General features: G+C 49.1%; 2 protein-coding genes across 4 annotated transcripts in view; one reads left to right on the top strand and one right to left on the bottom strand.

Annotated features, from left to right (window-relative positions):
* The window catches only part of LOC140408242 (polycomb group RING finger protein 3), a 942,343-nt gene that overhangs the window by 466,269 nt on the left and 450,637 nt on the right, over positions 1-25,437 (bottom strand). The gene's annotated exons all lie outside the window — the stretch shown is intronic.
* Positions 1-25,437, top strand: part of LOC140408241 (complexin-1) — a 415,332-nt gene that overhangs the window by 354,508 nt on the left and 35,387 nt on the right. The window contains exon 3 of the mRNA XM_072495179.1: positions 19,597-19,772. Coding sequence (XP_072351280.1) covers positions 19,597-19,772 — 176 coding nt within the window. The remainder of the gene's footprint in view (positions 1-19,596; positions 19,773-25,437) is intronic.

Genomic DNA, 25,437 nt, shown 5'->3' with positions numbered 1-25,437 from the left:
AACAGATTTAAATATGAAGATGCATAATAATAACACTCTATAACACATCTCCCCTTTAAATTTTAATTCCCTTTAAAGATAGAAATATAATGAAACTAATGCCTTAATTATACGTCAGTCTTTCAGCAGCTTTGAGATCATGCTGTGAGCTGACTAGTACCACTGGTGACTAGTGATACTTGACTTAGTTCAACTGAACTTGTGGGCGCAGGACTATCTGAGCACGAGTGCCCCTCTCCAGAAGGAGAGTCCACCGGAAGTCCTGGTACAACAGGAACCACGTCTTGTTGAATTTCCACAGCCGCATGTCCTCCTGTTGTGTTATCTGGAACTTTTCTTGTCTCTAAGTCGTGGTGTCGATGACTATAATCCGGGTGTCTGTGAACAACTCTTCCATTGTTCAATTTCACTCCCAACAAAACTGGACCACTTTGGTTAAGAAAAACCCCAAGTAGCCAACATTGGTTACTGCCCCAAATTCCTGATATGAACACAATCATTTGGGACCGTCTCTCCTCAGCATGATAATCAAGTCTCTCCTTCTGCTTTTCTTGTCTCCTTCCCACTTTTGCTTCGACATTGGGATCCAGCAGAACCAGGTCATCTACCATCAATAACTCAGCTGGTGGGAGACCCGGAGTTGTCAGTGGCGTGACGATATTGAAATAAGAATCTCCGAGAGCCTCGTCGCTAAGGTATCACCTGCCTCCTCTTCAATCCTTCCTTCAATGTCTGAACTGCCCCTTTGCCAGACCACTTGAAGCTGAATGAAGAGGTACGGTACACGCAAGGCATATTCCACTCATTTGCACAAACTCGCTCGGAAATGTTGTAACATTGTCAGAAATGACAGAATCCGGTCACCTACGAGTTACCAAGACTTGGCGTAGTTTCTCTCTGGTACTAGGAGGTAATGTTGTTCATGATGAATACTTCTAACCACTTAGAATGTGCATCCGCCACTATTAAGCATGTGACCCATAAAAGGACCTGCAAAGTCCTCATGAATTCTCGCCCAGCAATGATCACTGCCAAAGATGTAACAGTGCCAGGGGTACCATCTTCTGGTTGGCTTGACATACAGAACAGGATTCACTTTGTTCTCCAAATCCTGGTCCACATTAGGCCACCGAACATGTGACCTGGCTAGACTCTTCATTCCAAAGGCACTTGGATGAGCCTCATGAAATTCATCCATTACTTGCAAACGACCAGGGGGTGGAACGGCCATTCTTGGCCCCCACAATATGCAACCATCCTGCACAATGATCTAATCTTTGCGCCTCACAAGAGTCTTCAACCCTCCACCTTCTATGATCGATGGACATCCTTGCTGTTTTGTTCTGCTCTTGACATAGCATAAGCGGCTTCCTTGATGTGCACTCTGACAAAGGAAGGTTCAGACTTGGAGATAGCTTTAACACATTTATTACTGTTAACAATTCTCCTACTTGGATTTGACTCGACTGTTAATCCTTCTATAGCTACTCAGACTGCCGAACCAGTCTGCTACAATCCACGTGGTGGGTGTGATGTGTTTCAAATCAACCCTGTGTACTCACTGAGTGTCTCCACTGGAAAGAGACTGAGCATGTGTGATATGTCCTTTTATATGGGTTGGTGTAATGCCCCCCTGTGGTAGTGCCACCTCTGTGTGTATCGTGAATGCCCATTGGTCGTGTCCTATCTTACTGACCTATTGGTTGACTGTCTGTGTGTCATGTCTCTGGTTCTCCCTCTAGTGTTTATCTAGTCTACGTTAGAGGAAATGGGCGAGGTACTAAATGAATACTTTGCATCAGTATTCACCAAAGAGAAGGAATTGGTAGATGTTGAGTCTGGAGACGGGTGTGTAGATAGCCTGGGTCACATTGAGATCCAAAAAGACGAGGTGTTGGGTGTCTTAAAAAATATTAAGGTAGTTAAGTCCCCAGGGCCTGATGGGATCTACCCCAGAATACTGAAGGAGGCTAGAGAGGAAATTGCTGAGGCCTTGACAGAAACCTTTGGATCCTCACTGTCTTCAGGGGATGTCCCGGAGGACTGGAGAATAGCCAATGTTGTTCCTCTGTTTAAGAAGGGTAGCAAGGATAATCCCGGGAACTACAGGCCGGTGAGCCTTACGTCAGTGGTAGGGAAATTACTGGAGAGAATTCTTCGAGACAGGATCTACTCCCATTTGGAAGCAAATGGACGTATTAGTGAGAGGCAGCATGGTTTTGTGAAGGGGAGGTCATGTCTCACTAACTTGATAGAGTTTTTCGAGGAGGTCACAAAGATGATTGATGCAGGTAGGGCGGTGGATGTTGTCTATATGGACTTCAGTAAGGCCTTTGACAAGGTCCCTCATGGTAGACTAGTACAAAAGGTGAAGTCACACGGGATCAGGGGTGAGCTGGCAAGGTGGAGACAGAACTGGCTAGGTCATAGAAGGCAGAGAGTAGCAATGGAAGGATGCTTTTCTAATTGGAGGGCTGTGACCAGTGGTGTTCCACAGGGATCAGTGCTGGGACCTTTGCTGTTTGTCGTATATATAAATGATTTGGAGGAAAATGTAACTGGTCTGATTAGTAAGTTTGCAGATGACACAAAGGTTAGTGGAATTGCGGATAGCGATGAGGACTGACAGAGGATACAGCAGGATTTAGATTGTTTGGAGACTTGGGCGGAGAGATGGCAGATGGAGTTTAATCTGGACAAATGTGAGGTAATGCATTTTGGAAGGTCTAATGCAGGTAGGGAATATACAGTGAATGGTAGAACCCTCAAGAGTATTGAAAGTCAGAGAGATCTAGGTGTACAGGTCCACAGGTCACTGAAAGGGGCAACACAGGTGGAGAAGGTGGTCAAGAAGGCATACGGCATGCTTGCCTTCATTGGCCGGGGCATTGAGTATAAGAATTGGCAAGTCATGTTGCAGCTATATAGAACCTTAGTTAGGCCACACTTGGAGTATAGTGTTCAATTCTGGTCGCCACACTACCAGAAGGATGTGGAGGCTTTAGAGAGGGTGCAGAAGAGATTTACCAGAATGTTGCCTGGTATGGAGGGCATTAGCTATGAGGAGCGGTTGAATAAACTCGGTTTGTTCTCACTGGAACGAAGGAGGTTGAGGGGAGACCTGATAGAGGTCTACAAAATTATGAGGGGCATAGACAGAGTGGATAGTCAGAGGCTTTTTCCCGGCGTAGAGGGGTCAATTACTAGGGGGCATAGGTTTAAGGTGAGAGGGGCAAGGTTTAGAGTAGATGTACGAGGCAAGTTTTTTACACAGAGGGTAGTGGGTGCCTGGAACCCGCTGCCGGAGGAGGTGGTGGAAGCAGGGACGATAGTGACATTTAAGGGGCATCTTGACAAATACATGAATAGGATGGGAATAGAGGGATACGGACTGAGGAAGTGTAGAAGATTGTAGTTTAGTCGGGCAGCATGGTCGGCACGGGCTTGGAGGGCCGAAGGGCCTGTTCCTGTGCTGTACATTTCTTTGTTCTTTGTTCATTGTACGTGTGTTTACATTAACCCCTTGTGTATTTACAGTGATGCATATCACCACATCCCCCCTTTTTCATTGTTACATATTTTCTGTACAGTGTTAAAGAAAATTGAACAAAAACAGGTAAATTAGTGATGCTCTGCACAAGTTATGATAACAGTGATCATTAAACAATAAGTCCAAATCATATGCATGAGTCCAAAATCCATCGATTATTATGGTCGAGCGGCTTTCTTGTTTGGTTGGTGAGTTGGTGATGTTGATGGTGACATGTCCTTGTGAACGCCGTCAGTGTCCCTGTGCGTAAGGAACCAGGAAGTGGTCAAATCACTTTGTTGTCCGATTTGGAGTCTTTTTTTCTTCCGATGCTTGTGGTAGCGATGTATGCAATCTGTCCTGAAAGCCATTTGCCTGTTGGTAGTGCAGCAAACGTGGTGGTAAGATGCATTGTCCTGCCATGGTATGTCATTGTACTGAGCTGAGCAGTAACAGTGACCCTCATTTGCAGAGTTGTACCATGTCGTACCAGTCGTAGTTCCATTGGTGTCGTGCTTGTTGTCGATGTTGTTGCCTCTGCTATTGTCTGTGATGTGGTTTTTGTGCTGGTTGGTTTTGTTGCCGTGTCTGTTGTGCTCAAGGACCACACTCTGTGGATAATACGAGTCCTTCGCACAGTTACTCGTGTCAGCGTGCTTTGTGGCATCTGCTGTTTCCTCGAGCGTGCCATCACTGAGTTCGCGGCGCACCCGTCTGGAGTCATGTCCGGCTTACTTGAATCAGCTTTGGCTTGTGGATGCTCCCCGTCTGGAGTCTGGTCTGTTTCACCGGAATCAGCTTTGGTGTCTTGACGCTCTCCGTCCGGAGTCATGGTGGGTTCACTTGAGTCAGCTGAGGTTTCTTGATGCTCCCCGTCCGGCGTCAAAACATTCAGGAATGCATTTGCTTGTGGAGAGGCTCGAGCGAGTGAGGTTTGAAGTAACTTGGTGTCACCGGAGTCACCAGCAGTCTCACTGTGATTGTCGAGTGCCTCTGTACATTCTAGCTGAGGTCTGTCACGTTGCACATCTGGTATGGGAAGTGGGATGCCGTCGTCACTTGTCGCACATACAGTGGGTAGAGCCTCAGTGTCTTCTTGTTGTTCACTTGAGCTGGGTGGTAGGCTGTCAGAGCCTTTCTGTTGTTCACTTAAGATTGGCAGACTTGCATCGTCTGCTGCTGGTTGCTCAGAGGAAGTTGCTAGACCCTCATGGTCTTGTTCATGCAAGGACTGCGCTCTGGAGTCTTGCGTTGCTTCTATTGTGGAGGCTGTCCACGAGCTCACTGTGGAGACTTGTGTCACTCGAGTCACTTTCAGTGTGGAGACGTGCAGTTGTCTCGCTGTGGAGTCTTTCATCGCTTTCTGTGTGGAGTCGGGGACCCTTCGCGGTGCGCGGACCACTCTCTGTGTGGAGTCGGGGACCCTTCGCGGTGCGCGGACCACTCTCTGTGTGGAGTCGGGGACCCTTCGCAGTGCGCGGACCACTCTCTGTGTGGAGTCGGGGACCCTTCGCGGTGCGTGGACCACTCTCTGAGTGGAGTCGGGGACTCTTCGCGGTGCGTGGACCACTCTCTGTGTGGAGGCGGAGACCTTTCGCGGTGTGTGGACCGCTCCATGTGTGGAGTCGGGGACCCTTCGCAGTGCGTGGACCACTCTCTGTGTGGAGGCTGGGACTCTTCGCGGTGCGTGGACCACTCTGTGTGGAGTCGGGGACCCTTCGCGGTGCGTGGACCACTCTGTGTGGAGTCGGGGACCCTCCGCGGTGCACCGATCACTCTCTGTGTGGAGTCGGGGACCCTTCGCGGTGCGTGGACCACTCTCTGTGTGGAGTCGGGGACCCTTCGCGGTGCGTTGACCACTCTCTGTGTGGAGGCTGGGACTCTTCGCGGTGCGCGGACCACTCTCTGTGTGGAGTCGGGGACCCTTCGCGGTGCGTGGACCACTCTGTGTGGAGTCGGGGACCCTCCGCGGTGCACGGATCACTCTCTGTGTGGAGTCGGGGACCCTTCGCGGTGCGCGGACCACTCTCTGAGTGGAGGCTGGGACTCGTCGCGGTGCACGGACCACTCTCTGTGTGGAGTCGGGGACCCTTCGCGGTGCACGGACCACTCTCTGTGTGGAGGCTGGGACTCGTCGCGGTGCACGGACCACTCTCTGTGTGGAGTCGGGGACCCCTCGCGGTGCGTGGACCACTCTCTGTGTGGAGTCGGGGACCCTTCGCGGTGCGTGGACCACTCTCTGTGTGGAGTCGGGGACTCTTCGCGGTGCACGGACCACTCTCTGTGTGGAGTCGGGGACCCTTCGCGGTGCGCGGACCACTCTCTGTGTGGAGTCGGGGACCCTTCGCGGTGCACGGACCACTCTCTGTGTGGAGTCGGGGACCCTCCGCGGTGCACGGACCACTCTCTGTGTGGAGTCGGGGACCCTTCGCGGTGCGCGGACCACTCTGTGTGAAGTCGGGGACCCTTCGCGGTGTGTGGACCACTCTCTGTGTGGAGTCGGGGACCCTTCGCGGTGCGCGGACCACTCTCTGTGTGGAGTCGGGGACCCTTCGCGGTGCGCGGACCACTCTCTGTGTGGAGTCGGGGACTCTGCGCGGTGCGCGGACCACTCTCTGTGTGGAGTCGGGGACCCTTCGCGGTGCGCGGACCACTCTCTGAGTGGAGGCTGGGACTCGTCGCGGTGCACGGACCACTCTCTGTGTGGAGTCGGGGACCCTTCGCGGTGCACGGACCACTCTCTGTGTGGAGGCTGGGACTCGTCGCGGTGCACGGACCACTCTCTGTGTGGAGTCGGGGACCCCTCGCGGTGCGTGGACCACTCTCTGTGTGGAGTCGGGGACCCTTCGCGGTGCGCGGACCACTCTCTGTGTGGAGGCTGGGACTTTTCGCGGTGCGCGGACCACTCTCTGTGTGGAGTCGGGGACCCTTCGCGGTGCGTGGACCACTCTCTGTGTGGAGTTGGGGACCCTTCGCGGTGCGCGGACCACTCTCTGTGTGGAGTCGGGGACCCTTCGCGGTGCGTGGACCACTCTCTGTGTGGAGTCGGGGACCCTTCGCGGTGCGTGGACCACTCTCTGTGTGGAGTCGGGGACCCTTCGCGGTGCGCGGACCACTCTCTGTGTGAAGTCGGGGACCCTTCGCGGTGTGTGGACCACTCTCTGTGTGGAGTCGGGGACTCTTCGCGGTGCGTGGACCACTCTCTGTGTGGAGTCGGGGACTCTGCGCGGTGCGCGGACCACTCTCTGTGTGGAGGCGGAGACCCTTCGCGGTGTGTGGACCACTCTCTGTGTGGAGTCGGGGACTCTGCGCGGAGCGCGGACCACTCTCTGTGTGGAGGCGGAGACACTTCGCGGTGTGTGGACCGCTCCATGTGTGGAGTCGGGGACCCTTCGCGGTGCGCGGACCACTCTCTGTGTGGAGGCTGGGACTCGTCGCGGTGCGCGGACCACTCTCTGTGTGGAGTTGGGGACCCTTCGCGGTGCGTGGACCACTCTCTGTGTGGAGTCGGGGACCCTTCGCGGTGCGCGGACCACTCTCTGTGTGGAGTCGGGGACCCTTCGCAGTGCGCGGACCACTCTCTGTGTGGAGTCGGGGACTGTGCGCGGTGCGTGGACCACTCTCTGTGTGGTGTTGGGACCCTTCGCGGTGCGCGGACCACTCTCTGTGTGGAGTTGGGACCCTTCGCGGTGCGCGGACCACTCTCTGTGTGGAGTCGGGGACTCTGCGCGGTGCGTGGACAACTCTCTGTGTGGAGTCTGGGACTCTTTGCGGTGCGCGGACCACTCTCTGTGTGGATTCGAGGACTCTGCGCGGTGCGTGGACCACTCTCTGTGTGGCGTCAGGCCGCTCTCTGTGGGCTTGTATCGCTCTCTGTCTCTTGGCGTCAGGCAGCAGCATAATCCTGCACTCACGAGTTGGGATGTCGTATATGCTGGGCTGAAGATTCCCCAATCCAAAGAACTCATCGTCGGGGTCGTCAATGTCCAACACCTTCGGATTTGGGACTGGGGTAGCCTCCCAAGGTGAAATCTTCATCTGAGTCACTGTCTTCCAGGACCATATCATCATGTTTTGTGTCGGAGCTGGCATTGGGCTCGCGATGTCCAAAGAAGAATTCAAGGTCTGAGTCATAGTCTTCAAGGACTGTACCGGCTCATTGGGCGGTGCTAACTGCTTGTTGCAGGGTTCTGCGGAGGTTACTTTCAGCTACTGGTCGAATTTCAGGCATTGTGCTGTCGTTCCAGGTGAAAGAATCTGTTTTTGAGGCTTTAAATTTTTTTTTGTGTTTTGGGACATTTCCCCTTTGAGTGGGCGTGGTCCGGGGCCTCTGACGTCATGACGCGTGCGACGTAATGCGTAGGAAGTGATTGCGCATGCGCAGTTCGCTGTTCCTTTACTTGGGGCCTTGTTCTCAATTGCGTATGTGCGGCTTCTCGCACATGCGCAAACGGACCTTCCCGTTCTGTGCGCTCTTCGCGCATTGCGCGTGTGCAGCTCCTTTTCCAAAATGGCTGCAATTCAAAACTGCCATTCGTTGCTGCAAGCCTACCTCGCGGTGAGTTTTTGCGCCTCGTTTACCTTTTCTTCTTCTATGTTCCTGGCAGAATTCTTGGAATTTGTCCAGGACTGCCTGGAAGTCACCCTTGTTCTGCCCCTTTGAGCATTTGAAGGTCTGGAAGACTTCAGCTGCTTCTGGACCCGCGATGGTAAGTAGAAGCTTTATTTTCTCTGCATCCGCCACACCATTTAGGTCGGATACTACCAGGTAGATCTCGAATCTCTGCCTGAACCATCGCCAGTTTTCACTGAGATTGCCTTGGTACCTGAGTTGCTGTGGAACCGAAATCCCGAACATCATCTTGCCTGGCTGCTGTTGCTGGTTGTCACTGTTCGCTGAGTTGTAACTATATGGATTTAACAGTCACTCCTGGAACCATGTTTTGTTCTGCTCTTGACGTAGTATAAGCGGTTTCCTTGATGTGCACTCTGACAAAGGAAGGTTCAGACTTGGAGATAGCTTTAACACATTTATTACTGTTAACAATTCTCCTACTTGGATTTGACTCGACTGTTAATCCTTCTATAGCTACTCAGACTGACTAACCAGTCTGCTACAATCCACGTGGTGGGTGTGATGTGTTTCAAATCAACCCCGTGTCTGTATTCACTGAGTGTCTCCACTGGAAAAAGACTGAGCATGGGTGCTGTGTCCTTTTATATGGGTTGGTGTAATGCCCCCCTGTGGTAGTGCCACCTCTGTGTGTATCGTGAATGCCCATTGGTCGTGTCCTATCTTACTGACCTATTGGTTGAGTGTCTGTGTGACATGTCTCTGGTTCTCCCTCTAGTGTCTATCTAGTCTACGTGTATTTACATTAACCCCTTGTGTATTTGCAGTGATGCATATCACCACACTTGCATCAGAAATCTTTTACCTCTAACAGATTAGGATCTCAACCCACCCACTGCTTGAATTGTTTCAGCACTCACTGGAGATTGGGCAGGCATTACAGTAAGAAAATGTTGCGGGGGACATAATATCTGGGTTGGAAATCAGTCAAAGTGAGATGACTTAACGTGTCCGTGTTAGCTTTGTCCTTCCCTGTCCTGTACACAATGCTGTACTGATACACTGACACTGACCTTCCCTGCTCTGTACACAATGCTGTACTGATACACTGACAATGTCCTTCCCTGCTCTGTACACAATGCTGTACTGATACACTGACAATGTCCATCCCTGCCCTGTACACAATGCTGTACTGATACACTGACAATGTCCTTCCCAGCCCTGTACACAATGCTGTACTGATACACTGACACTGTCCTTCCCTGCCCAGTACACAATGCTGTACTGATACACTGACACTGTCCTTCCCTGCTCTGTACACAATGCTGTACTGATACACTGACAATGTCCTTCCCTGCTCTGTACACAATGCTGTACTGATACACTGACAATGTCATTCCCTGCCCTGTACACAATGCTGTACTGATACGCTGACAATGTCCATCCCTGCTCTGTACACAATGCTGTACTGATACACTGACAATGTCCTTCCCTGCTCTGTACACAATGCTGTACTGATACACTGACAATGTCCATCCCTGCCCTGTACACAATGCTGTACTGATACACTGACAATGTCCTTCCCTGCCCTGTACACAATGCTGTACTGATACACTGACAATGTCCTTCCCTGCCCTGTACACAATGCTGTACTGATACACTGGCAATGTCCTTCCCTGCTCTGTACACAATGCTGTACTGATACACTGACAATGTCCTTCCCTGCTCTGTACACAATGCTGTACTGATACACTGGCAATGTCCTTCCCTGCCCTGTACACAATGCTGTACTGATACACTGACAATGTCCTTCCCTGCCCTGTACACAATGCTGTACTGATACACTGACAATGTCCTTCCCTGCCCTGTACACAATGCTGTACTGATACACTGGCAATGTCCTTCCCTGCTCTGTACACAATGCTGTACTGATACACTGACAATGTCCTTCCCTGCTCTGTACACAATGCTGTACTGATACACTGGCAATGTCCTTCCCTGCCCTGTACACAATGCTGTACTGATACACTGACAATGTCCTTCCCTGCCCTGTACAGAATGCTGTACTGATACACTGACAATGTCCTTCCCTGCTCTGTACACAATGCTGTACTGATACACTGACACTGTCCTTCCCTGCTCTGTACACGATGCTGTACTGATACACTGACAATGTGCTTCCCTGCTCTGTACACAATGCTGTACTGATACACTGACAATGTCCTTCCCTGCTCTGTACACAATGCTGTACTGATACACTGACAATGTCCTTCCCTGCCCTGTACACAATGCTGTACTGATACACTGACACTGTCCTTCCCTGCTCTGTACTCAATGCTGTACTGATACACTGACAATGTGCTTCCCTGCCCTGTACACAATGCTGTACTGATACAATGACAATGTCCTACCCTGCCCTGTACAGAATGCTGTACTGATACACTGACAATGTGCTTCCCTGCCCTGTACACAATGCTGTACTTATACACTGACAATGTCCTTCCCTGCTCTGTACACGATGCTGTACTGATACACTGACACTGTCCTTCCCAGCCCTGTACACAATGCTGTACTGATACACTGACACTGACCTTCCCTGCTCTGTACTCAATGCTGTACTGACACTGTCCTTCCCTGCTCTGTACACAATGCTGTACTGATACACTGACAATGTCCTTCCCTGCTCTGTACACAATGCTGTACTGCTACACTGACAATGTCCTTCCCTGCCCTGTACACGATGCAGTACTGATACACTGACAATGTCCTTCCCTGCTCTGTACACGATGCTGTACTGATACACTGACACTGTCCTTCCCTGCTCTGTACACAATGCTGTACTGATACACTGACACTGTCCTTCCCTGCTCTGTACACAATGCTGTACTGATACACTGACACTGTCCTTCCCTGCCCTGTACACAATGCTGTACTGATACACTGACACTGCCCTTCCCTGCTCTGTACTCAATGCTGTACTGATACACTGACAATGTCCTTCCCTGCCCTGTACACAATGCTGTACTGATACACTGACAATGTCCTACCCTGCCCTGTACAGAATGCTGTACTGATACACTGACAATGTCCTTCCCTGCTCTGTACACAATGCTGTACTGATAAACTGACAATGTCCTTCCCTGCTCTGTACACAATGCTGTACTGATACACTGACAATGTCCTTCCCTGCTCTGTACACAATGCTGTACTGCTACACTGACAATGTCCTTCCCTGCCCTGTACACGATGCAGTACTGATACACTGACAATGTCCTTCCCTGCACTGTACACGATGCTGTACTGATACACTGACAATGTCCTTCCCTGCTCTGTACACAATGCTGTACTGATACACTGACAATGTCCTTCCCTGCCCTGTACACAATGCTGTACTGATACACTGACAATGTCCTTCGTTGCCCTGTACACAACGCTGTACTGATACACTGACAATGTCCTTCCCTCCCCTGTACACAATGCTGTACTGATACACTGACATTGTCCTTCCCTGCCCAGTACACAATGCTGTACTGATACACTGACAATGTCCTTCCCTCCCCTGTACACAATGCTGTACTGATACACTGACAATGTCCTTCCCTCCCCTGTACACAATGCTGTACTGATACACTGACAATGTGCTTCCCTGCCCTGTACACAATGCTGTACTGATACAATGACAATGTCCTACCCTGCCCTGTACAGAATGCTGTACTGATACACTGACAATGTGCTTCCCTGCCCTGTACACAATGCTGTACTTATACACTGACAATGTCCTTCCCTGCTCTGTACACGATGCTGTACTGATACACTGACACTGTCCTTCCCAGCCCTGTACACAATGCTGTACTGATACACTGACACTGACCTTCCCTGCTCTGTACTCAATGCTGTACTGACACTGTCCTTCCCTGCTCTGTACACAATGCTGTACTGATACACTGACAATGTCCTTCCCTGCTCTGTACACAATGCTGTACTGCTACACTGACAATGTCCTTCCCTGCCCTGTACACGATGCAGTACTGATACACTGACAATGTCCTTCCCTGCTCTGTACACGATGCTGTACTGATACACTGACACTGTCCTTCCCTGCTCTGTACACAATGCTGTACTGATACACTGACACTGTCCTTCCCTGCTCTGTACACAATTCTGTACTGATACACTGACACTGTCCTTCCCTGCCCTGTACACAATGCTGTACTGATACACTGACACTGCCCTTCCCTGCTCTGTACTCAATGCTGTACTGATACACTGACAATGTCCTTCCCTGCCCTGTACACAATGCTGTACTGATACACTGACAATGTCCTACCCTGCCCTGTACAGAATGCTGTACTGATACACTGACAATGTCCTTCCCTGCTCTGTACACAATGCTGTACTGATAAACTGACAATGTCCTTCCCTGCTCTGTACACAATGCTGTACTGATACACTGACAATGTCCTTCCCTGCTCTGTACACAATGCTGTACTGCTACACTGACAATGTCCTTCCCTGCCCTGTACACGATGCAGTACTGATACACTGACAATGTCCTTCCCTGCACTGTACACGATGCTGTACTGATACACTGACAATGTCCTTCCCTGCTCTGTACACAATGCTGTACTGATACACTGACAATGTCCTTCCCTGCCCTGTACACAATGCTGTACTGATACACTGACAATGTCCTTCGTTGCCCTGTACACAACGCTGTACTGATACACTGACAATGTCCTTCCCTCCCCTGTACACAATGCTGTACTGATACACTGACATTGTCCTTCCCTGCCCAGTACACAATGCTGTACTGATACACTGACAATGTCCTTCCCTCCCCTGTACACAATGCTGTACTGATACACTGACAATGTCCTTCCCTGCCCTGTACACAATGCTGTACTGATACACTGACAATGTCCTTCCCTCCCCTGTACACAATGCTGTACTGATACACTGACAATGTCCTTCCCTGCCCTGTACACAATGCTGTACTGATACACTGACAACGTCCTTCCCTGCCCTGTACACAATGCTGTACTGATACACTGACAATGTCCTTCCCTGCTCTGTACACGATGCTGTACTGATACACTGACAATGTCCTTCCCTGCCCTGTACACAATGCTGTACTGATACACTGACACTGTCCTTCCCTGCCCTGTACACAATGCTGTACTGATACACTGACAATGTCCTTCCCTGCTCTGTACACGATGCTGTACTGATACACTGACACTCTCCTTCCCTGCCCTGTACACAATGCTCTCCTGATACACTGACAATGTCCTTCCCTGCCCTGTACACAATGCTGTACTTATACACTGACAATGTCATTCCCTGCCCTGTACACAATGCTGTACTGATACACTGACAATGTCCTTCCCTGCTCTGTACACAGTGCTGTACTGGTACACTGACACTCTCCTTCCCTGCCCTGTACACAATGCTGTACTGATACACTGACAATGTCCTTCCCTGCTCTGTACACAATGCTGTACTGATACACTGGCAATGTCCTTCCCTGCTCTGTACACAGTGCTGTACTGGTACACTGACACTCTCCTTCCCTGCCCTGTACACAATGCTGTACTGATACACTGACAATGTCCTTCCCTGCTCTGTACACAATGCTGTACCGCTACACTGACAATGTTCTTCCCTCCCCTCTACACAATGCTGTACTGATACACTGACACTCTCCTTCCCTGCCCTGTACACAATGCTGTACTGATACACTGACACTGTCCTTCCCAGCCCTGTACACAATGCTGTACTGATACACTGACAATGTCCTTCCCTGCCCTGTACACAATGCTGTACTGATACACTGACAATGTCCTTCCCTGCCCTGTACACAATGCTGTACTGATACACTGACACTGTCCTTCCCTGCTCTGTACACAATGCTGTACTGCTACACTGGCAATGTCCTTCCCTGCCCTGTACACAATGCTGTACTGATACACTGACAATGTCCTTCCCTCCCCTGTACACAATGCTGTACTGCTACACTGACACTGACCTTCCCTGCCCTGTACACAATGCTGTACTGATACACTGGCAATGTCCTTCCCTGCTCTGTACACAGTGCTGTACTGGTACACTGACACTCTCCTTCCCTGCCCTGTACACAATGCTATACTGATACACTGACAATGTCCTTCCCTGCTCTGTTCACAATGCTGTACTGGTACACTGACACTCTCCTTCCCTGCCCTGTACACAATGCTGTACTGCTACACTGACACTGTCCTTCCCTCCCCTGTACACAATGCTGTACTGATACACTGACAATGTCCTTCCCTGCTCTGTACACAGTGCTGTACTGGTACACTGACACTCTCCTTCCCTGCCCTGTACACAATGCTGTACTGCTACACTGACACTGTCCTTCCCTCCCCTGTACACAATGCTGTACTGATATACTGACAATGTCCTTCCCTGCTCTGTACACGATGCTGTACTGATACACTGGCAATGTCCTTCCCTGCTCTGTACACGATGCTGTACTGATACACTGACAATGTCCTTCCCTGCTCTGTACACAATGCTGTACTGATACACTGACAATGTCCTTCCCTCCCCTGTACACAATGCTGTACTGATACACTGACACTGTCCTTCCCAGCCCTGTACACAATGCTGTACTGATACACTGACACTGACCTTCCCTGCTCTGTACTCAATGCTGTACTGACACTGTCCTTCCCTGCTCTGTACACAATGCTGTACTGATACACTGACAATGTCCTTCCCTGCTCTGTACACAATGCTGTACTGACACACTGACAATGTCCTTCCCTGCCCTGTACACAATGCTATACTGATACACTGACAATGTCCTTCCCTGCTCTGTTCACAATGCTGTACTGATACACTGACACTGTCCTTCCCTCCCCTGTACACAATGCTGTACTGATACACTGACACTGTCCTTCCCAGCCCTGTACACAATGCTGTACTGATACACTGACACTGTCCTTCCCTGCTCTGTACACAATGCTGTACTGATACACTGACAATGTCCTTCCCTGCTCTGTACACAATGATGTACTGATACACTGACACTGACCTTCCCTGCTCTGTACACAATGCTGTACTGACACTGTCCTTCCCTGCTCTGTACACAATGCTGTACTGATACACTGACAATGTCCTTCCCTGCCCTGTACACAATGCTGTACTGATACACTGACAATGTCCTTCCCTGCTCTGTACACAATGCTGTACTGATACACTGACAATGTCCTTCCCTGCTCTGTACACAATGCTGTACTGATACACTGACACTGACCTTCCCTGCTCTTTACACAATGCTGTACTGATACACTGACAATGTCCTTCCCTGCCCTGCACACAATGCTGTACTGATACACTGACAATGTCCTTCCCTGCCCTGTACACGATGCTGTACTGATACACTGACAATGTCCTTCCCTGCTCTTTACACAATGCTGTACTGATACACTGACCATGTCCTTCCCTGCCCTGCACACAATGCTGTACTGATACACTGACAATGTCCTTCCCTGCCCTGCACACAATGCTGTACTGATACACTGACAATGTCCTTCCCTGCCCTGTACACGATGCTGTACTGATACACTGACCATGTCCTTCCCTGCTCTTTACACAATGCTGTACTGATACACTGACACTGTCCTTCCCTGCTCTGTACACAATGCTGTACTGATACACTGACACTGACCTTCCCTGCTCTTTACACAATGCTGTACTGATACACTGACAATGTCCTTCCCTGCCCTGCACACAATGCTGTACTGATACACTGACAATGTCCTTCCCTGCTCTTTACACAATGCTGTACTGATACACTGACACTGTCCTTCCCTGCCCTGTACACGATGCTGTACTGATACACTGACATTGTCCTTCCCTGCTCTGTACACGATGCTGTACTGATACACGGACACTGACCTTCCCTGCCCTGTACACAATGCTGTACTGATACACTGACAATGTCCTTCCCTGCCCTGCACACAATGCTGTACTGTTACACTGACAATGTCCTTCCCTGCTCTGTACACGATGCTGTACTGATACACTGACACTGTCCTTCCCTGCTCTGTACACAATGCTGTACTGACACACTGACAATGTCCTTCCCTGCTCTTTACACAATGCTGTACTGATACACTGACACTGTCCTTCCCTGCCCTGTACACAATGCTGTACTGATACACTGACAATGTCCTATCCTGCCCTGCACACAATGCTGTACTGTTACACTGACAATGTCCTTCCCTGCTCTGTACACGATGCTGTTCTGATACACTGACACTGTCCTTCCCTGCTCTGTACACGATGCTGTACTGATACACTGACACTGTCCTTCCCTGCCCTGTACACAATGCTGTACTGATACATTGACACTGTCCCTCCCTGCCCTGTACACGATGCTGTACTGATGCACTGACAATGTCCTTCCCTGCTCTGTACACGATGCTGTACTGATACACTGACACTGTCCTTCCCTGCCCTGTACACAATGCTGTACTGATACACTGACAATGTCCTTCCCTGCCCTGTCCACGATGCTGTACTGATACACTGACAATGTCCTTCCCTCCCCTGTACACAATGCTGTACTGACACACTGACACTGTCCTTCCCTGCTCTGTACACAATGCTGTACTGATACACTGACAATGTCCTTCCCTGCTCTGTACACAATGCTGTACTGATACACTGACAATGTCCTTCCCTGCTCTGTACACAATGCTGTACTGATACACTGACAATGTCCTTCCCTGCTCTGTACACAATGCTGTACTGATACACTGACAATGTCCTTCCCTGCCCTGTACACAATGCTGTACTGATACACTGACAATGTCCTTCCCTGCTCTGTACACAATGCTGTACTGGTACACTGCCACTCTCCTTCCCTGCCCTGTACACAATGCTGTACTGATACACTGACAATGTCCTTCCCTGCCCTGTACACAATGCTGTACTGATACACTGACAATGTATCAGTACAGATGGAGGCCGCGACGATGGTGTCCACGAGGGGTTCGCCTGGTCCGCGGAGAACACACTGAGACTCTGGTAGGCCACCGCTAATGAGGTGGCTAGTTTTGCCGTGTCCCGCAGGTCAGTGGTCCCGCTTTCCAGCAGGCGCTGCCTGATGTTGTTGGATCGGATCCCAGCCACGTAGGTGTCCCGGATCTGTAGCTTCATGTGCTCCTCCACCGTCACATCCTGATAGCTGCAGTTCCTCGCGAGTTGGGTCAGGTTTTCCAAGTACTCGTCCAGCGATTCTCTGGCGCATTGACGGCGAGTATTGAGGAGGTGTCGGGTGAACACCTCGTTTACGGGCTTCACGAAATGCGCCTTGAGGGTTGCGACTGCCGCCTCATACGTGGCAGCTTTCTCGATCATTACTGAGATTCGATGGCTCACCCAAGCGTGGAGGAGTCGCAGCTTGAGGGTGTCAGTGGGAGACGTTGTGGAGGAGTCGAGGTAGGCCTCGAAACAGCGAAGCCAGTGTTCGAAGATCTCCTTGGCCTCTGTCACTCGTGTGTCGAGTTTGAGCTTATCTGGCTTTAGAGCGGCTTCCATGGTGCTGTCTCTGGATAATAAATTATTATACCGTCAATTCACTGCGAGACCGTGAGAACGAGTGAGTACTAGGCTTTATTATCCAGGAACTCGCCCGCCAGTGTCTGCTGTACAAATGAGTGCCACCCACAGGTGGCCGGTCTATATATTCCCCCGGTGAGGGCGGAGCCAGAGGCGGAGCCCATGGGGTTCCAGTACAGTACGTGGAAGTAGACCGTATTATCATTTCCACGTCATAGGTCACAGCACTATACAGAAAGTTCATACTTAGGCGAATACATTCACCACAGGCCTACTCCTGTTCTTATTTCTTATTGTCTTATGGTCGATCAGACGTGACTTGCCAACCAATCAGCATCCCTTTTCTCATGCGGTATAAATTGTTTTTCCCTTTGAAATTTGGCACTCTCACATCTGTCGTGGTGAGTGCAAGACTAAAAGCTTCGACAGCATGGCTCATTATTCAGCACTACTGAAGAACAAGGTTGTCCATTGTGACCCTTACTATTTAATTCCTTCGTCGATGATCTATTCAATAGCATTGTAAACAAAGTAGATCCCGGGAATGAAAATAGAAAATGCTGGAAAAACTGGATCCATCACATTTCTCCCCTCGTCAGCTCGGAACAGTCATGGCGACTGGAAACGTGAATTCGGTTTCTCTTTCCTCTGATGCTGCGAGACTTGCTGAGTCTTTCCAGCATTTCCTGTTTTATGTGTTGTGTGAACTGATGTTTATACTGCTTAATAAACTGTTAAAGGCTGCGCACTTGTATACAATACATCTGAGAAATATGAAGACACACAATGAAATAAGTAATCATGAATATTCTTGCTAGTTTTCTTTGATTTATTTTTGGGGTGTGGGTATCACTGGTCAGGCCAGCATTTATTGCCCAACCCTAATTGCCCTTGAGAAGGTGGTGGTGAGCTGCCTTCTTAAACCGCTGCAGTCCATGAGGTGTAGGTACACCCGCTGTGCTGTTAGGGAGGGAGTTTCAGTATTTTAACCCCGCGACAGTGAGAGAATGGTGATATGTTTCCAAGTCAGGATGGTGTGTGGCTTGGGGGGGAACTCAAAAGTGTTCCCATGAACCTGCCTTTGATCATCGGGGTGGGAGAGGTGGCGGGTTTGGGAGGTGCTGAGGGAAAGGCCAAGGAAAGTTGCTTCAGTGCATCTCGTCGATGGTACATAATCCAGCCACTGTGCACTCCTGGTGGATTGAGATGGTGGATTATTGAGCTACTTGTCAACAAAAAACCTTGAAACAATGTGCAATGCGATTTGGCTAAGGCCTTCCTTCTTGCCCAGATCAATATTTTGAATTATGGGTTCACCAATAATTCGGTATTTTATTAATGTGAATTTCCTTTGGATCTGTTCAGAGAGTAATATGGTCTGACTTTACCTCTGTACCAGTGCCTGGGTTTGGAGTGAGTTACAATCTCACCCTGTGCTTGATGAATAGATGGAGACTTGCTTTCCCCAGGCTGGAAGCTGCAGTTAGGATTTTCTTAAGAAGTGACCCATTAAACCGATGCGACGGATGGTATTTTCTGGGCAGAGTGGAGGAGCCCACATCAGAAATTGTGTCTGGCATTAATCAACTTCCAGAGCTGACCCCAGGGTTTGTTGCCATTGAGATTGACAGCAGGAAAGACGGATGGGTTTCAGGAATCTTTGCTGCCAGTTTCTCCGTTCTAGCTCCGTCTTGGAAATGCTTAACGCCCAAGATGTAAATCCACCCCCTCTGCAGGGGACTGATGGAAGCACACACAATGGTTTTGTGACGATGATGTGGAATATTTCCTCACTAGATTATCTTCACCCAACAGAATTTGAGGGATAAATTCCCTGGTGGATAATCGCCTAACTCTGTTCAATACATTCATGTCTTAAATTTAGGGGCCACCAAAGACATGGGAAAAATGTTGGGTGGTGATGAAGAGAAGGATCCGGATGCTGAGAAAAAGGAAGAAGAGAGATTAGAAGCTATTCGACAAGAAGAGGAAGAACGGGCAGGAAAATACGCTAAAATGGAGGCAGAGCGGGAAGTAATGCGACAAGGAATCCGTGACAAGGTTAGTTTGATTTTCTGCTGGAGAAAACCAGTAACAATTCATTTAACCATTTGAAACTGTGCATGATTGTTTGATTTTGTGATGTGCATAGATGCTGGTAATTACATAACATAAGAACATAAGAACTAGGAGCAGGAGTAGGCCATCTGGCCCCTCGAGCCTGCTATTTGTTGCATTTATATTCAGGCCAACCCTGGAATTTCACTCGTGTTACAGGACCTTGATATGTTACTGCTGAAAATGATCAAGAGGCGGTGATAATCTAGGCTCTCCTCTTCTCACGGGCAACAAGTTTCCAAGATATATGAAATGAAATTAAAATAGTTTATTGTCACAAGTAGGCTTCAAATGAAGTTACTGTGAAAAGCCCCTAGTCGCCACATTCCGGCACCTGTTCGGGGAGGCTGATACGGGAATTGAACCGTGCTGCTGGCCTGCCTTGGTCTGCTTTCAAAGCCAGCGATTTAGCCCTGTGCTAAACAGCCCCTGCAGGTGATGCGACCATCAATTCACACAAAACCAGGAGTAGAAGTAATCTGGCTTTAATCAACTAGAACAGTGCCTGCCTGCGACTGATCTGTTAGTGGGAGCCGCCTACAGGGCGATCGCTCTTTATACCTCCCCTCAAGGGGTGGAGCCAGGGGCGGAGCCCACACAGGCCCCAACATGCTACATCACAGGTAATACCTTATAATGGTCCATAGGTGGAGCCCGCATGGGCAACAGCGTAATACAGATATGCACATGGTGAATTGTTACAGCAATACATTCACCACAATAGGCTGGGTTTTCCAGCCCCGCTATAACGGGACTTGCTGCGGAAGATTCGACCGCCCCGCCAAAAGCTGATTGATTTTCGACAGGACCGGACAATCCCAATCACTGGTCAATCTCATGTGACATTGCATGTGGTAAGTCAGAGAATATGGGCATTCTGCAAGTTTATTCCCTATTTCTCCTTGTCTGCCACGTTCTCACCTCTCTTCCCTGTTGCTTTCCTCGTGTACCAGGGGTCGTGTGGAACGTGTCTCTGAGGAAGGGAGTGTATAAATGAGTGTCCAGTTTAAAATGTTGCAACAGACAATTTGTGTCTCTTGTTTGTTCCTTGGTGGCCATGCCTTCAGTACCTGGGCCCTAAACTCTGGAATCCCCCCCCCCTCGCCCCCCCCCACCCCAACCATACCTCTCCCCCTCTCTCTTAATATCTGTGGCATTGTTTCACACATCTCCTTATTCACTCATTTCAAATTTTATTTGATAATTATACGTTTATATTGCACCTTCAACATGAACATAACATAAGAACTAGGAGCAGGAGTAGGCCATCTGGCCCCTCGAGCCTGCTCCACCATTCAATGAGATCATGGCTGATCTTTTGTGGACTCAGCTCCACTTTCCGGCCCGAACACCATAACCCTTAATCCCTTTATTCTTCAAAAAACTATCTATCTTTATCTTAAAAACATTTAATGAAGGAGCCTCTACTGCTTCACTGGGCAAGGAATTCCATAGATTCACAACCCTTTGGGTGAAGAAGTTCCTCCTAAACTTAGTCCTAACTCTACTTCCCCTTATTTTGAGGCTATGCCCCCTAGTTCTGCTTTCACCCGCCAGTGGAAACAACCTGCCCGCATCTATCCTATCTATTCCCTTCATAATCTTATATGTTTCTATAAGATCCCCCCGCATCCTTCTAAATTCCAACGAGTACAGTCCCAGTCTACTCAACCTCTCCTCATAATCCAACCCCTTCAGCTCTGGGATTAACCTAGTGAATCTCCTCTGCACACCCTCCAGTGCCAGTACGTCCTTTCTCAAGTAAGGAGACCAAAACTGAACACAATACTCCAGGTGTGGCCTCACTTAAACTTTATACAATTGCAGCATAACCTCCCTAGTCTTAAACTCCATCCCTCTAGCAATGAAGGACAAAATGCAATTTGGCTTCTTAATCACCTGTTGCACCTGAAAACCAACTTTTTGTGACTCATGCACTAGCACACCCAGGTCTCTCTGCACAGCAGCATGTTTTAATATTTTATCATTTAAATAAAAATCCCTTTTGCTGTTATTCCTACCAAAATGGATAACCTCACATTTGTCAACATTGTATTCCATCTGCCAGACCCTAGCCCATTCACTTAGCCTATCCAAATCCCTCTGCAGACTTCCGGTATCCTCTGCACTTTTTGCTTTACCACTCATCTTAGTGTCGATTACAAACTTGGACACCTTGCACTTAGTCCCCAACTCCAAATCATCTATGTAAATTGTGAACAATTGTGGGCCCAACACTGATCCCTGAGGGACACCACTAGCTACTGATTAGTAAGTTTGCAGACGACACAAAGGTTGGTGGAATTGCGGATAGCGATGAGGACTGTCAGAGGATACAGCAGGATTTAGATCATTTGGACACTTGGGCGGAGAGATGGCAGATGGAGTTTAATCCGGACAAATGTGAGGTAATGCATTTTGGAAGGTCTAATACAGGTAGGGAATATACAGTGAATGTTAGAACCCTCAAGAGTATTGAAAGTTAGAGAAATCGAGGTGTACAGATCCACGGGTCACTGAAAGGGGCAACACAGGTGGAGAAAGTAGTCAAGAAGGCATACGGCATGCTTGCCTTCATTGGCCAGGGCATTGAGTATAAAAATTGGCAAATCATGTTGCAGCTGTATAGAACCTTAGTTAGGCCACACTTGGAGTATAGTGTTCAATTCTGGTCGCCACACTACCAGAAGGGTGTGGAGGCTTTAGAGAGGGTGCAGAAGAGATTTACCAGAATGTTGCCTGGTATGGAGGGCATTAGCTATGAGGAGCAGTTGAATAAACTTGATTTGTTCTCACTGGAACGAAAGAGGACAAAATTATGAGGGGCATAGACAGAGTGAATAGTCAGAGACTTTTTCCCAGGGTAGAGGGGTCAATTACTAGGGGGCATAGGTTTAAGGTGCGAGGGGCAAGGTTTAGAGTAGATGTACGAGGCAAGTTTGTTTACACAGAGGGTAGTGGGTGCCTGGAACTCGCTGCCGGAGGAGGTGGTGGAAGCAGGGACGATAGTGACGTTTCAGGGGCAACTTGACAAATACATGAATAGGATGGGAATAGAGGGATACGGGCCCCGGAAGTGTAGAAGATTTGAGGTTAGATGGGCAGCATGGTCGGCACGGGCTTGGAGGGCCGAAGGGCCTGTTCCTGTGCTGTACTTTTCTTTGTTTCTTGATTGCCAACCAGAGAAACACCCATTAATCCCCACTCTTTAGAACATAGAACATAGAAAATACAGCACACCAGGCCCTTTGGCCCACGATGTTGTGCCAAACTTTTGTCCGAGATTAAGAACAAATCAATCTACACCCCAGCATTCTACGGTAATCCATGTACCTATCCAATGGCCGCTTGAAGGTCCCGAATGTTTCCGACTCAACTACTTCCACAGGCAGTGCATTCCATGCCCCCACTACTCTCTGGGTAAAGAACCTACCTCTGACATCCCCCCTATATCTTCCACCATTCACCTTAAATTTATGTCCCCTTGTAATGGTTTGTTCCACCCGGAGAAAAAGTCTCTGACAGTCTACTCTATCTATTCCCCTGATCATCTTATAAACCTCTATCAAGTCGCCCCTCATCCTTCTCCGTTCTAATGAGAAAAGGCCTAGCACCCTCAACCTTTCCTCTTAAGACCTACTCTCCATTTCAGGCAACATCCTGGTAAACCTCCTTTGCACCTTTCCAAAGCTTCCACATCCTTCCGAAAATGAGGCGACCAGAACTGCACACAGTACTCAAAATGTGGCCTTACCAAGGTTTTGTACAGCTGCATCATCACCTCACGGCTCTTAAATTCAATCCCTCTGTTAATGAACGCGAGCACACCATAGGCCTTCTTCACAGCTCTATCCACTTGAGTGGCAACTTTCAAAGATGTATGAACATAGACCCCAAGATCTCTCTGCTCCTCCACATTGCCAAGAACTCTTAACCCTGTATTCCGCATTCATATTTGTCCTTCCAAAATGGCCAACCTCACACTTTTCAGGGTTAAACTCCATCTGCCACTTCTCAGCCCAGCTCTGCATCCTATCTATGTCTCTTTGCAGCCGACAACAGCCCTCCTTACTATCCACAACTCCACCAATCTTCGTATCGTCTGCAAATTTACTGACCCACCCTTCAACTCCCTCATCCAAGTCATTAATGAAAATCACAAACAGCTGAGGACCCAGAACTGATCCCTGTGGTACGCCACTGGTAACTGGGATCCAGGCTGAATATTTGCCATCCACCACCACTCTCTGACTTCTATCGGTTAGCCAGTTCATTATCCAACTGGCCAAATTTCCCACTATCCCATGCCTCCTCACGTTCTGCAGAAGCCTACCATGGGGAACCTTATCAAATGCCTTACTAAAATCCATGTACACTACATCCACTGCTTTACCTTCATTCACGTGCTTGGTCACCTCCTCAAAGAATTCAATAAGACTTGTAAGGCAAGACCTACCCCTCACAAATCCGTGCTGACTGTCTTTCCAGATGATCAGAAATCCTATCCCTCAGTACCCTTTCCATTACTTTGCCTACCACCAAAGTAAGATTAACTGGCCTGTAATTCCCAGGGTTATCCCTATTCCCTTTTTTGAACAGGGGCACGACATTCACCACTCTCCAATCCCCTGGTACCACCCCTGTTGACATTGAGGACGAAAAGGTCATTGCCAACGGCTCTGCAATTTCATCTCTTGCTTCCCATAGAATCCTTGGATATATCCCGTCAGGCCCGGGGGACTTGTCTATCCTCAAGTTTTTCAAAATGCCCAACACATCTTCCTTCCTGACAAGTATTTCCTCGAGCTTACCAGTCTGTTTCACACTGTCCTCTCCAACAATATGGCCCCTCTCATTTGTAAATACAGAAGAAAAGTACTCGTTCAAGACCTCTCCTATCTCTTCAAACTCAATACACAATCTCCCGCTACTGTCCTTGATCGGACCTTCCCTCGCTCTAGTCATTCTCATATTTCTCACATATGTGTAAAAGGCCTTGAGGTTTTCCTTGATCCTACCCGCCAAAGATTTTTCATGCCCTCTCTTAGCTCTCCTAATCAGCTTTACATAAGTATCCTTCTTGCTCTTAACAAGACATTCAACCTCTCTTGTCAACCATGGTTCCCTCACTCGACCATCTCTTCCCTGCCTGACAGGGACGTACGTATCAAGGACACGTAGTACCTGTTCCTTGAACAAGTATTCTTTGCTTTCTATTAATTAACCAATCCTCTATCCATGCTACCACTTTACCCTTATGATGCCATGCATCATTATCTTACGCAGCAATCTTGTGTGGCACCTTGTCAAAAGCTTACTGGAAATCCAGATATACCACATCCATTGGCTCCCCGTTATCTACCGCACTGGTAATGTCCTCAAAAAATTCCACTCAATTAGTTAGGCATGACCTGTCCTTTAATGAACCCATGCTGCGTCTGCTCAATGGGGCAATTCCAGATGCCTCGCGATTTCTTCCTTGATGATAGATTCCAGCATCTTCCCTACTACCAAAGTTAAGCTCACTGGTCTATAATTACCCGCTTTCTGCCGACCTCCTTTTTTAAGCAGTGGTGTCACGTTTGCTAATTTCCAATCCGCCGGGACC

Source organism: Scyliorhinus torazame, chromosome 3 (assembly GCF_047496885.1).
Source record: "Scyliorhinus torazame isolate Kashiwa2021f chromosome 3, sScyTor2.1, whole genome shotgun sequence".
NCBI classification, from domain to species: Eukaryota; Metazoa; Chordata; class Chondrichthyes; order Carcharhiniformes; family Scyliorhinidae; genus Scyliorhinus; species Scyliorhinus torazame.
Note: the sequence above shows the minus strand (reverse complement) of the source record. Positions and strands in the feature narration are given on the sequence as shown.